Source organism: Mandrillus leucophaeus, unplaced genomic scaffold, assembly GCF_000951045.1.
Source record: "Mandrillus leucophaeus isolate KB7577 unplaced genomic scaffold, Mleu.le_1.0 Scaffold777, whole genome shotgun sequence".
Classification (NCBI taxonomy): Eukaryota; Metazoa; Chordata; class Mammalia; order Primates; family Cercopithecidae; genus Mandrillus; species Mandrillus leucophaeus.
Window position 1 is genome coordinate 671,883 of NW_012108441.1, and position 12,772 is coordinate 684,654.

General features: G+C 46.4%; 1 protein-coding gene across 2 annotated transcripts in view; it reads right to left on the minus strand.

Annotated features, from left to right (window-relative positions):
• CLCN4 (chloride channel, voltage-sensitive 4) overlaps positions 1–12,772 on the minus strand; it is an 81,132-nt gene that overhangs the window by 52,392 nt on the left and 15,968 nt on the right. Inside the window, exon 3 of one of the 2 annotated variants that reach the window (XM_011966832.1) lies at positions 241–395. The exons of the other annotated variant lie outside the window; for it this stretch is intronic. Within the exon in view, the coding sequence (XP_011822222.1) occupies positions 241–384 (144 nt within the window). The 5' untranslated portion in view covers positions 385–395. The remainder of the gene's footprint in view (positions 1–240; positions 396–12,772) is intronic. 2 annotated transcript variants of the gene reach the window in all.

The window sequence follows — 12,772 nt, forward strand, 5'->3', positions numbered from 1 at the left end:
CCTGCAAAGTCCCCTCCCTCTCCTCCACACCACATTCCCTCCATATGACACATCGTCCTGCCCAAAAGTCCTGCTAATACAATGATCTGCCAATATATCTGCTCCTCCCACTGGCTCTTTTCCTCTTTAGACCCTAACCCAGCACATGACACATACGTGGACCTAAGCTGCAGCTCAGTAACTTTTGAATGAAAGCATGGCTTAGCCATTTGCAGTGTGTCCTTTCAGAATGCCACTTACCTTCCTGTGTCTGTCGGTGTCCCGTGACTTTTCCCTTAGCCAGTCGATGGTGTGGAAGTCCTCATATGTCCCCACGTCAGGGAACGGCTCATCGAGGAAATCCATCAGGTTTCCAGAGCCACTCATCGCTCCCGCATTGACCATGCTAATTACACCTGGGCAAGAAAACCAGTCATTAAAGATGTGAGCAGGACACGCCACGGACATGACAGAAGAATAGTCCATGTACCCTATTTTCTTACATAAGAAAAATAATTTCAGCACAGGCATCTGTGCTGTAATGAAATATATACACAGTCAATTCTCATGATTCGTGGAGGTTATGCTCTATAAAGTCACCTCAAACACTGAATTACTGAATACTACTACTGTTCCCAAGATAATACAGGGTTAGGTTCCTGCAAAATCTTTGGTCACATTTTCATCAAACAATCAAGCTGTACCTTGTTTATGTACTTCTGTTTAAAGACACTCTATTTAATAGATATTGTTTAACATTGACCTCACAGCCAGCAGCATTACCACTCATGCCTGAACGAGGCTTCTCCATAAAACAAGTCACAGCCCTCTTACGCTCAGGAACACCAGACAGTTTCCCAGCACTGCATTGCAGGGCCATTTTAAACAGCAAAATTACCAACAAAAAAAAGCACAAAACTGTGAAAAACATGGCACTAAATGGAACACGAAAAGGACCCTTGTTGACAGGAGGAGAGTGGAAGCAGTAAGGCAGAGCATCGCCCTCTCAGACTTCAGCGAGGAACGGGCACTGCTGACACTTTTTGTGGCTCTACACACACACATATCTATGAACAACCTCGAAAGCTCCATGAGTATTGATCTGGGGGCTACACATACATTTTAGCCAGTAGGCAAATTTGCAAATATGGAATCTGCAAATGAAGATCAATTATATACATTCCTAGAAAACCTCACATTCTGCAAAAGCAAGGTGTCCAAATGACAGGGCTGGAGGGGCAAATAGGGTTTAAATGAAAATAATGGTAATCAAACCAATAATTGGTTCCCATGGGAGACAAAGCAGACCACTCAGGCAGGCAGCCTATGTGAATGTCATCATGGATATTCAAAATGTACTCCAATGGCACAGTGAAAATGCTGGCAAGACTTTCATGAGCTGGTGGGAGCCCAGGCAATCTGCAGATGGCAGGAGCCCTCTGTGTGAATGGGGCCACCCTGGAGCTGGACAAGGGAGGTGGGACAACCTGCCACGAGCCAAGAGCCATGAGAAGCTGGTGGCACACTGCCCTGGGCAGGGAGCTCCAGGACAGATGCTCATTTTTAATGTTTTAAAATGCAGTCAAAAGGGCTCCTGCGGCCAGGGCAGTAGCACAGGTGAATGTATCTTCCTTTCCTGTCCAAGATAATAATTCCACTCCCACTATTCCAGCTCCCCTCACCTGGAAAACAATCGCGAGTGAACCAACATCATCTCCCATATTCTCCCACCATCAGAGCCTGATCTACAGATTGCACAGGAGCTCATTTCAGCTGCAGAAAATGCTTTGCACCACGAGTTAGCAGAGAAAAGAATACACTCTTACAGAGACAAGAGGTTGGAATATGCACTAAATAAGAATTACTTTGGCAAAGAGCATGGAAATTTGAATTATAGGATGAGGACCACAAAAGTGCTGGAATAGATGGTTAAACATTTGAAGGGTGGTTATAAAAACATTTGAGTACAGGCTTCTCTCATGTATTTATATATCTGGAGGACTCAACCACGACCCAGTGAAACTGCATTTTAATCAAATTGAAGAGTCACTATGGGCAAAGTAGGGTAATCACCTTACAAGCAATAAAGTGGTCACAGTGATTGATTTATTGATCATCAGTGCAACTCGGCTGCTTTAAAACTTTAAAAGTTTGAGATTTGAGCCATGCCAAGTTGAAAACAATACCCCCTGATGAGTGCCCAGGGAAGAATCACATTGCATAAGTCAGTAGCAAGCAATGATATTAGGAACAGAGTAAAATTAGAAAGCAAAGATTTCATTCTCACTTATACACAAACAAAATGAAAATAACCTCTTAATATATGTGGTAAAGAAAATCTCTGATGGGAAAAACAAGACGACAGGCTGTTGACCCTCCAAGAGAGTGCTTGTCAGAAAAACCCAGCCAGCAGATAGAATCGCAGGGACTTGGGCAGTCTATTCAAAAGGAGTTGATGCTACCTAAAATTTAACTACATCTCTAGTCAAACAACTACTTCAGGCAATAATACCTGAAACAAAAAGTCACTGTAGAGAACAATCATATCTTTAAACTTTGACGGAACATGTAGTGGTCCTGAGGAAAATAAACAGGCTCTGATCTGCAGAGCCTCAGAGGACTTCCCTGGGGACTCAGAAGGAGGTGGTGGTGCCTATTGTGAGGTTGGGGTTAAAAGATCATCTAGGGGCCAGGCACGGTGGCTCGCGCCTGTAATCCCAGCACTTTGGGAGGCCGAGGCAGGTGGATCACCTGAGGTCAGGAGTTCAAGACCAGCCTGGCCAACATGGTGAAACCCCATCTCCACTAAAAATACAAAAATTAGCCAGGCATGGTGGCAGGTGCCTGTAGTCCCAGCTACTCAGCAGGCTGAGGCAGAAGAATCACTCGAACCTGGGAGGTGGAGGTTACAGTGAGCCAAGATTGCACCACCGCACTCCAGCATGGGCGACAGAGCAAGACTCCATATCTCAAAGGGAAAAAAAAGAAATCATCTAGGTCCAGCCGACCACAGATTTATGTGTCAGTCCAGCCAAGATCAGCCAACTTTGGCCCAATCCAACCATGCAGCCAACCTGTAGATTTGTGAAAATAGTGAATGGTGGTTGTTTTAAGCCACTGAGTCTTTTGAAGGAGTTGTTAATCAGCAGCATGATAATAATGGGTTACTAGGCAGAATGAACTTGAGCTCTGAAGGAGAGAAAGGAAGACAGGTCAAGTTAGCTGGGGCAATGCAGACCAACTCAGGGGAGGACTGGAGCAGCCATAGATGACAGTACCAATAGTGAGAGGGTGGAGTGGAATTTGCCCCAGTTCAGGCTGGAGATATCCTGCCTGACAAAAGAACATCTCTCCTACACAACCATTATTTGCCTCCAAAGGGACTGTGGAAGGAATGCAGGACACCTATATCTTGTAACAAATGCCTAAAGGCAAGAAAGTGTCAGTAGGTTTGGTCTCCAAGCATGAAGACCCCAAGAAGTCAGGCTCAAGTTCTTCAACAGCAGATCCTGTCCGGTAAAACTCACTTCACTCAGGACTCAACGAAGACAAGCATGTATTAATACAATAGTATTAATGATGTCATTTACAGCTCTGATGTTAAAAGCGACTCTGAATGGGTCAGCTCGCCCTCAGAACAGGGATCTTTAACACTCAAAGGAAACCTGAACTTTTTATGGCTGGGTGTTAGCAATAATACAACAGGTTCTAGAAGATGAAAGAAAGCAGGAAATCACCCAGATCAAGATCTAGAAGGACAGATTCTAAGTAGAATCAAGGCTTGGCTGAATATAAAAATGCCACCCTAGGTGAATTATGGTTATCCATGTTTGACCAAAAATGTCAGGCAGAAACCCGTATCTTTGAATGTGCTTTTCTCTTCTACCCTGAACCTTCTCCTCTGCCTTGAAAGCTCCTATTGACATTGCAGAACCCTGTTTTGTTTCACCCTATCCGTGGAACTTGCATTAATTTCCCCAGACATAGTTGGGGCATCCTCTTTAGCCATCCCAAAGGATTCTTTCTTTTCTTTCTTTTCTCTTTTCTTTTCTTTTCTTTCTTCCTTCTTTCCTTCCTTCCTTCTTTCTTTCTTTTTTTTTTTTCAGGGTCTCACTCTGTCACCCAGGCTAGAGTGCAGTGGCGCAATCACAGCTCAACACAGCCTCAACTTCCCAGACTCAAGCCATCCTCCTGCCTCAGCCTCTTGAGTAGATGGGACCACAGATGCATGCCACTACACCGGCTAATTTTTTTTTTATTATTTGTAGAGACAGGGTCTCGCTATGTTGCTCAGGCTGGTCTCAAACTCCTGGGCTCAAACAATCTTCCTACCTCAGCCTCGCAAAATGCTGGGATTACAGGTGTGAGCCAATGCACGCAGCCCATCATATCTTTATCTATCCTAGTATTGGGGTCTCATTGGACTCAGCAAGACCATCCTCACCCAGGGTCTTTCACAAGGTCTTAGTCAGACAGGGGTTGGGGCTGGCATCATCTGAAGGCTTGTTCACTCACACATCTGGTGCCTGGGCCAAGAGACTCAACAGCTGGAGACTAAAACAGCTGGGGTTCCCAGGCCTCTCTCTCTTTCCATGTGGCATCCCCATGTGGTCTCTTCAGCTGTGACTTTGGATGGCAGTATTTCCTTTTATTTATTTATTTATTTATTTTTATTTATTTATTTTTTTTTTTTTGAGATGGAGTTTCACTCTTGTTGCCCAGGCTGGAGTGCAACGGCGTGATCTCGGCTCACCGCAACCTCTGCCTCCCGGGTTCAAGCTATTCTCCTGCCTCAGTCTCCCAAGTAGCTGGGATTACAGGCATGCGCCACCCCACCCAGCTAATTTTGTATTTTTAGTAGAGACGGGGTTTTCCATGTTGGTCAGGCTGGTCTCGAACTCCCGACCTCAGGTGATCTGCCCGCCTTGGCATCCCAAAGTGCTAGGATTACAGGCGTGAACCATTGTGCCCGGCCGGGTGGCAGTATTTCTTATCCAGAGGCTCTGGGCCCCAAAGCAAGTGTGTTAAGAGAGAGAGACCATGCAGAAGCAGTATCACCTTGCGTGGCCCAGCCTCAGAAGTCAGGTACCATCCCTTTTGTCACTTGCTCTTCATTGAGGCAGTCACAAAATCCCACCCAGGTTCAAGGGGAGAGGAAGTAGACTCCACCTCTTGATGGGGAAATGGCAAAGTTCTAGATGAGCATTCAGAAATCAGAGGTATTATTGTGGCTACTTTTTAAAAACACACAACCAACCACCCAACTTACAAAACTTCTTGACAAATACAGAAAAGTATCAAGAAAAAAATAAGGATTACCCATCATCATGCCCTTGATAACTCCCAGAACCTGTTGGCATGTTTTCTTCGTAGATTTATTTTAAAACAAAATGGCAGTATGAGATACTTGGATCTTCAATATTTTACTTTGTCCCTCTATATTCAGTTGTTCATCACAAGAGAGGCAGCATCACATGCATACTGGTTAAAACACAGACTCCAGAATGGCACTGCGTGGGTTCAGGTATCACGTCTGTCGCTTACTACCCGTGTGACCTTAAGCAAGTTGCTGGACCTTTCTTACTGTGCCTCAGTCTCCCGCATCTATGAAGTAGGAATTGCAGCACTACCTGCCTCAGGGTGCTGTGAAGAAGACGGAATGAGCTGACATTTGTAAAGCAATTTGTGCCTGGCATGTGGTTAGTGCTTCATAAATGTTTGTTAAAATGAAAATCATGTTTCATGGAAACACCCCTTCCTTACCCCCCTGCATGTCACCTCATTTCTGAAGTTGATCTGTTCACTCCTCTGCTGTCTGTAGCTGATAGAGGGGACCCGATGGACTCCAGTTCTGCTCAGGGAGATTGTGGTGGTCCAACTGAGTTTCTGCGGAACCTTCTGTGGGCTTCCACTTACCAAGAATCAGTGAGGCCATTAAAACATGAATCTATGTCTGACATTTGAAATACCTTTTCCTAAAACCTCCTCAAAGCATTTATTTTGAGGAGACTGTTTAGACTGTTTTCTTTCAAATCTGAAATACCTCTATTAAAAGTGGCAAGACCACTAACCAAGAGACTTGTATGACTCCCAAGTCTGGGTGTGTGACCACAGTTGACCCTCACTGCCCCTCTCTTGAAAGCCAGGACCCTGGGATGCTCCCTCCCCTGCCCCTTCACCCCAGTACGTGGCACAGGGAATGAAACTTAGCACCAGCCCCTTTCACCCTCGCAGGGACAAGCAAACATTTTGTCATTAATTAAAACTCTTTGTCTCTGCCACAGATAATGTTCAGGCCTGGGACTTTACAGAAAGTTCAGAGCTATCTTCACTGCCAGTTGTGATTATCTGTCATTACAGAGCAGAAAATCCTAAGAAATACACTCTTCAGTGTCAGCAAAATGAAAACTTTGAGATCCTCTGGGTGGTCATCTCACACCCTCAAAAGGGATCCTCTCAAAAGTTATCACAATATTTGCAACCATTATGGCCCTTAACACCTAGAAGTGGGGACCAAGAAGTTCAATTCAGAAGAGATTAAGAACTATATATAAAAAGCAACCTACAGGCAAGCAGTGAAGTCTTTTTTAATTTGTTTTGTTTTGTTTTGTTTTTGTTTTTTGTTTGTGTGTTTGTTCTTTACTGCTCCATTTCTTTGGCTGTGAAGCAATGAAGTCTTGGAGGAAAAAGCAAGGAGCAGAGAGCCCAGGCTCAGCTATGAAAATGGGCCCCAGTGGCTACTAAAAAGATTCCCATTCCTCTCCCATCAGACCAAAGGAAAACAGACATCAGGAAAATGGGGGTGAAGTCAGGTATAATCACAGGAAAAGTCCAGGAAGCAAGTTATCTAGGATATTTTCGTTTACCCTGTTTTTCTGAGAACTGCAGTTTTAGTAAACAAAAGTAGTAAAATTAACATGCCCATGGTAGCTACATTCTAGAAACTGCTCTGTGCTACTCAACTGGCTTGGATCTAGGGGAAGGGTCTGGATTACCTGGAGGAAGTCAGGCATTCCCCCTGTCTGTCAACTTTCAAGATATCTGCATTGGGAGGGGTAGCAGGAAGAATGGACGAGGTACCTGTCACCTTGAGACCTTTTCCTTCTGACGTATACAGATACACACAGGTCTGTAGCAGCAATCTCTTACAGCATTTTTTTTTCTTACAGCATTTTTAAAGAGGTAATTCACATACCATAAAATGTACTCTTTTAAAGTGTACAATTCAGTGGTTTTCAGGAAATTCACAAGGCTATCCAGTCATCACCACTATCCAATTCCAGAACATTTTCATCCCCCTAAAAGTGACCCCCTACCCATTAGCAATCACTTCCTTCTCCCAGCCTAGGTAGCCACTAATGTACTTTCCATCCTATGGGTCTGCCTGAATCATGCAGTATGTAGCCTCTTGCATCTGGCTTCTTCCACCAAGCATAATGCTTTCAAGGTTCATCCAGGCCGTGGTGCATATCAGTGCTTCACCCCTTTTTATTTATTGCTGAATAAGATTCCATTGTGTGGCTGTATCACATTTTGTTTATCCACTCATCAGCTGATGGCCATTTGAGTTGTTTCTACTTTTGGGCTATTATGAATAAGGCTGTTAGGAACATCTGTGTACAAGTCTTTGCATGGACATATGTTTTCATTTCTCTTGGGTATATGCCCAGGAGTAGATTGCTGGGTCAGATGGGAACTCTGTTTAACCTTCTGAGGAGCTGCCAGACTGAAATCACTTTTCTTGAGTAAGCTTTTTATTGAAGTAAACAACTATTCGTAAAATGCAAAAATCATAAATGAACAACTCCACACATTTTCACAAAGGGAACTCACCCATGTATGGAGTGCTCAGATCAAGGGACGAAACATGACCAGCCCCTAGACACCACTTCAAGCCCCCGCTAGTCCCTAACCCACCCCTAAGGGTAACCACTATCCCGACCCTCACACTATAGATTACTGTTGCCTGCTTCTGAACTTTAAAGAAATGAAATCTTTTTTCTAGCTTCTTTCATTCTCTATTATGTTGCAAGATCTACCCATGTTATTCAGTGTAACTATCTGTTCATTCTCTTCGCCCTGTAACAGGGGCCACCAAACTTTTTCTGTTAAGGGCCAGAGAGTAAATATTTGAAGCTTTCGGGGCCATATAGTCTCTGTCGAGACTACTCACCTCCACCGTTGTCATTGGAAAGCAGCCAGAGACCATAGACACATTAATGCCTGGTGCTATGTTTCAATAAAACTTTATTCACAGACACTGAAATATGAATTCTAGATCATCTTTGTGTGTTGCAAAATATTATTTTTTTGACTTTTTCTCAACCATATAAAAATGCAAAAACCATTCTTAGCTCATAAGCTGTTAGAAAGCAGGCGGTGAGCTGGAGTTGGCCCACAGGATCACGAACTTGGCCGACTCCTGTTCCACAGTATTTGACTGAGGAATCAACCCCAATGTAGTTATCCATTCTACTGCGGCTGACACCTGGCTGATTTCCCATTTGGAGCCATTACGCTTCGTGCTGCCATCAGTATTTACACCGCCCAAAAAACACTGTGGTTGAAGCCCTTCCACCTGTTCCCTCTGTCCTCTGCCCGGCAGTGGCCAGGTGCCACAGAACCTGCCAATGTTTATGCCAGTATTCCCCTCCCAAATCAGACCATATCAGATTATTTGCCAACTTGCTCTATTACCTAATCCCCAGATGACTTGGACAGATGGAACGGAAAGTCATAACTCAGATTAAAAGATTAAAAGTCTCCAACCAGCAAGGAAGGCCACCCTAGAGGCGAGTCCCGGCAGGGTCCCCTGCCAGCGTGGGCAGGGTAGAAACTGCTACTAAAACCACCTCTGGTTCCCATGAGCCTCTCCCACAAGCTGTTCCTGCCCCATGCTCCTTCCTGTTTCCTCATAGTAACTTAACTGATAGGGGTTTGCAAATCTTTCCCAGAAAGGGCCAGATGGGAAATCTTTTCAGCTTTGCGGGCCATATAGTCTCCATTGCGATTACTGGACTGTGCCATTGTAGAGCAGAGCAGCCACAGACAATATGGAAATGAAGGGATGTGGCTGCCTGCCGATAACGCTTTATTTACAAAAACAGGAACGGGCTGGATCTGGCCTGCAGGCTGTACTTTGCCGGCCCCTGCTTTACACCATGGGTGTTTATTGGGCATCTGCTACCTGCCAGGCCGCTGTCTGAGTCACCAGAGTTACCAGCACATTTGCGGCCCTCACCTCCCAACAAAATCCAGCAAACAAATCATTGTGACCCATGGGGGCAAGTATAATATAAAGACAAGTGTCCACAGTCATTCCCCTTAGGATTATTTAAGGGAAGGAATGAGTTTCCAGAAACCCAACAATGCAACTAAAGGATGTCACTGCCAACATCTCAACCTTAAAGCTTTGGGAAAATAAAAATGAGTTCCTATTACACACACACACACGCACACGCACACGCACACACGCACACGCACACACGCACACGCACACACGCACACGCACACACGGGCGGGGGGGGCAGGGAGAGAGAGAGAGGGGTTTCTGTGAGATCCTACAATCCGAAAAGTTTCTCCAAGTAATTAGTGATCTGAACGCTTCAAGATTCCAGGTGCCTTGGCTCATGAATAAAAATATGATCATACCATAGCACTAACAAAGTGTTCAAGATCATCACAGTTACCTGTAGTGTTCACATGACACCATGAAAAGCATAGGACACAATAGAAATTCTAGAACACACAGCCAGAGGAGAGGGCCCAAGAACATCAAGTTCAGAGACAGGCCATGGTCAGATGGCAGCTAAAAATAAACATCTCGAAATCTTCATTTCTTATAGATTTTCCAGGAGCCCCAAGGACTCATCATAAGCAGCCTTTACCGAGTTGCTTTTCTTCCAACCTCGTGGATTATGAGAGGTGCTGGGCTCAGTGGCCGCTGGCTGCTGGCTGCCAGCTCCTTGGTGCTGGGGGCCCCTAGTCTCACAGGGGATTTCACTGCAGCCCAAGACGACTGCTGGTTCAGCTCCTGCTGGTCAAACAAGCCTGTGTGAGGAATGTTTCCCCCTTTTTCCATCTCCTCCAACCTGTAACTCCTACCTCGTCAGAAAAAGAAGGCAGTACAACTCTCCCAAGCCTATCAGGCCTCACCTGCCATCCTCCCCGTGGCCTTCAGACCCTTAGCTGGAGCTCCTACCCAGGTCACCGCAACCTCCTAACTGCCTAGCCCACCGCTCCAGCTCTGCCCAAGTAATGCCAAGGTAATTCCCTCTCTGACCCATAGCCGTTCCTCTGTCACCTTCAGTGGCTTCTCATCTACCTACCCTTTGAGTCAACCACTTCCCAAGGTATGCTTGCAATGAGTAACTCTTAAACACAGAATACAGAGCAAAAGAATCCGGATGCATCCAGATACGCTGTGTGATCCCATTTACATCATGTTCAAAAACGGGCAGAAGTAAATTACAAAGCTCAGGAACCAGAATTCATTGGTAAATCTACAAAGAAAAGTAGAAATGTAAACACAATAGAAGTCAGAAGAGTATTTTGAGGGGCAGGGAGGAGAGGGGACTGGGCAGGGGACAAAAGATGACAGCAACAACAGTCTTTCCTGACTTGAGCAGAGGCATGATGACACGGTGTTCCTTTTACAATTTGTTCAGCTATATGGCAGTGTAGGGCAGCCTGGAGGGTAGGAAGAACTCAAGGGGGTGACAGAAAGGAAGGGCTGACAGCAGGGCACAGGGTGGGGGGAATTAGGGAGCAACTGGGCTCCGCAGGTTGCCATGGGTGTCACCAGCCCTGCTGAGCTGCAGTCTGCTCACCTGTAAAATGGGCTAACAAGACCACCCTCCTAGGATGGTCCTGAAGATTGTTTATAAAATACCTGCCCTGGAACGGGCCCAGCTGTTCGTTGTCACACAACAGATATTTGCTAAATGAGCTTGTTATTGGGTGAAAGCTCAGCGGAGGACTTGGGTCCGTAAAGGGGTGCTAGAGTGGTCCAAAGTAGCCATTTGTGCCTCCCTCAGAACTCTCCCAGTCTTCTTCAACTGCTAACAAAGCTGGCCCCTGGCCCCGGGTGTGGCACACAACCCAATCTGGCCAATGACAATGCTCCAACTACCAGGCACAATGACTGGCTATGGGGATGAGCATGGGACCCACGCAGGGCCGCACAAATGGACGAGGAGAAGAAAGGAAGTCTCTCTTTCCAGGGCAGTGGCTAACTTGGAGCCACCAACCCTACCAAGGGTCTATGGTGGGAGGGAATGAGGCCAAAGGCAGACACCAAAGTGTCCCCTGCAGACCATTCCTCCCCCAGGGAACGCTTGACAATGCCTGGAGACATTCTTGGTTGTCACCTCTGGGGAGGGGGATTGCTATGGCATGAAGTGGGTAGAGGCTAGAGATGCTGCCCAACGTCCTAAATGCACAGGACAGTCCCCACAGAGAAGAATGATCTAGCCCCAAATGACCACAGTGGCAGACTGAGACAGCTAGAGAACAAACAAGCCAGAGACCCATACAGACGCCTTCCAGTTCCTGAGCTCAGGCTCCCTACATTCCAGCAGATTCCCTGGGTTTCTTTCCCAGCTTACGTCACCTAGACCAGCGCTTCTCATATGACAATGCACATGCGCATCCCCTGGGCTTCTGGTTAAACTGCAGGTGCTGATTCAGCAGGTCTGGGGCAAGGCTGAGGCTCGAATTTCTCACAAGCTCCCGCCCCCGCAGAGGCACTTTGGAGAATGGCGAGTAGGTAACAAAGAAAGAAAAGCGACTGGGCTGACTTCAGAAATCGGGGAGCCAGGAGCAGAGGACAGAGAAAGAGCCACAGAGGGAGGAGATTAAGCAGTCACGTGCCTGGGAGGCTGGGGAAGGAGAATTCCAGAAAGGTACTGCCAGGGAGCCCCACGATTCCCAGCCCAGGGTGCGCAGCCAAACCACGTGGGAGCATTCAGAAAGCCCAAGAAGCAGCACCCGCCCAGAGTCATTAAACCGGGGTCCCTGGGGCAGAGCCCAGGCATCAGCATTTTTAAAAGCTCCCCAGGTGCTGCCAATGTGCGGCCTCAGATGAGATCTGACTCCAGCCTGGATGAGCCACGCATCCCTTAGGGTCTTATTAAACGGCAGATTCTGATCCTGGAGAGCTGGGGTGTGGCCCAAGACTACATTTGAGACTCCGAATTTCTAAGGCACTCCCAAGCGATGCCTGAGACCACCACATGAGGCTCTAGGAAGATTGGTTTCATCTGGCGGCTGGCAGGGTCTTGGAGATGTCTGAGAAGGGAGGGGAAGAGGGCAGTCTTGCAGTTAGTTGCCTTTGAAGAACGTCGCCAGGCTGCAAGGCCTGCATTACCGTGATCATCATCAGACTGTGTCATTTCACTCCTTCCTGCTCCAGCTTCAAAGCTTCCCCACAAGTGCCTCCTCCGGGGGCGGCCAGGCCAGCCAGTCTCCTGCTCCTCAAATAATATAAACATCCTTAAGAAATGCAATCCAATGCAAATTAATAGCCACCTTCAAATTATACAACAGAGCACTGTTCTCTTAATTTACTTGTGTGGAAGGACGGAAAAAAATGTTCTGGCATGAATGTTTGAGGCTATAGCAAACATTTGTTTATCTGCCTATTCACGCTGCTCAGAACTGAAAGATTAGAAATGGAAGTTTAAAATACAGCAAATGTACCAGGATTTTCTGCCCCGACAATGCTCACATACACACACACACACACGCACACACGCTCTCTCTCTCTCTGTCACACACACACACACACACACAC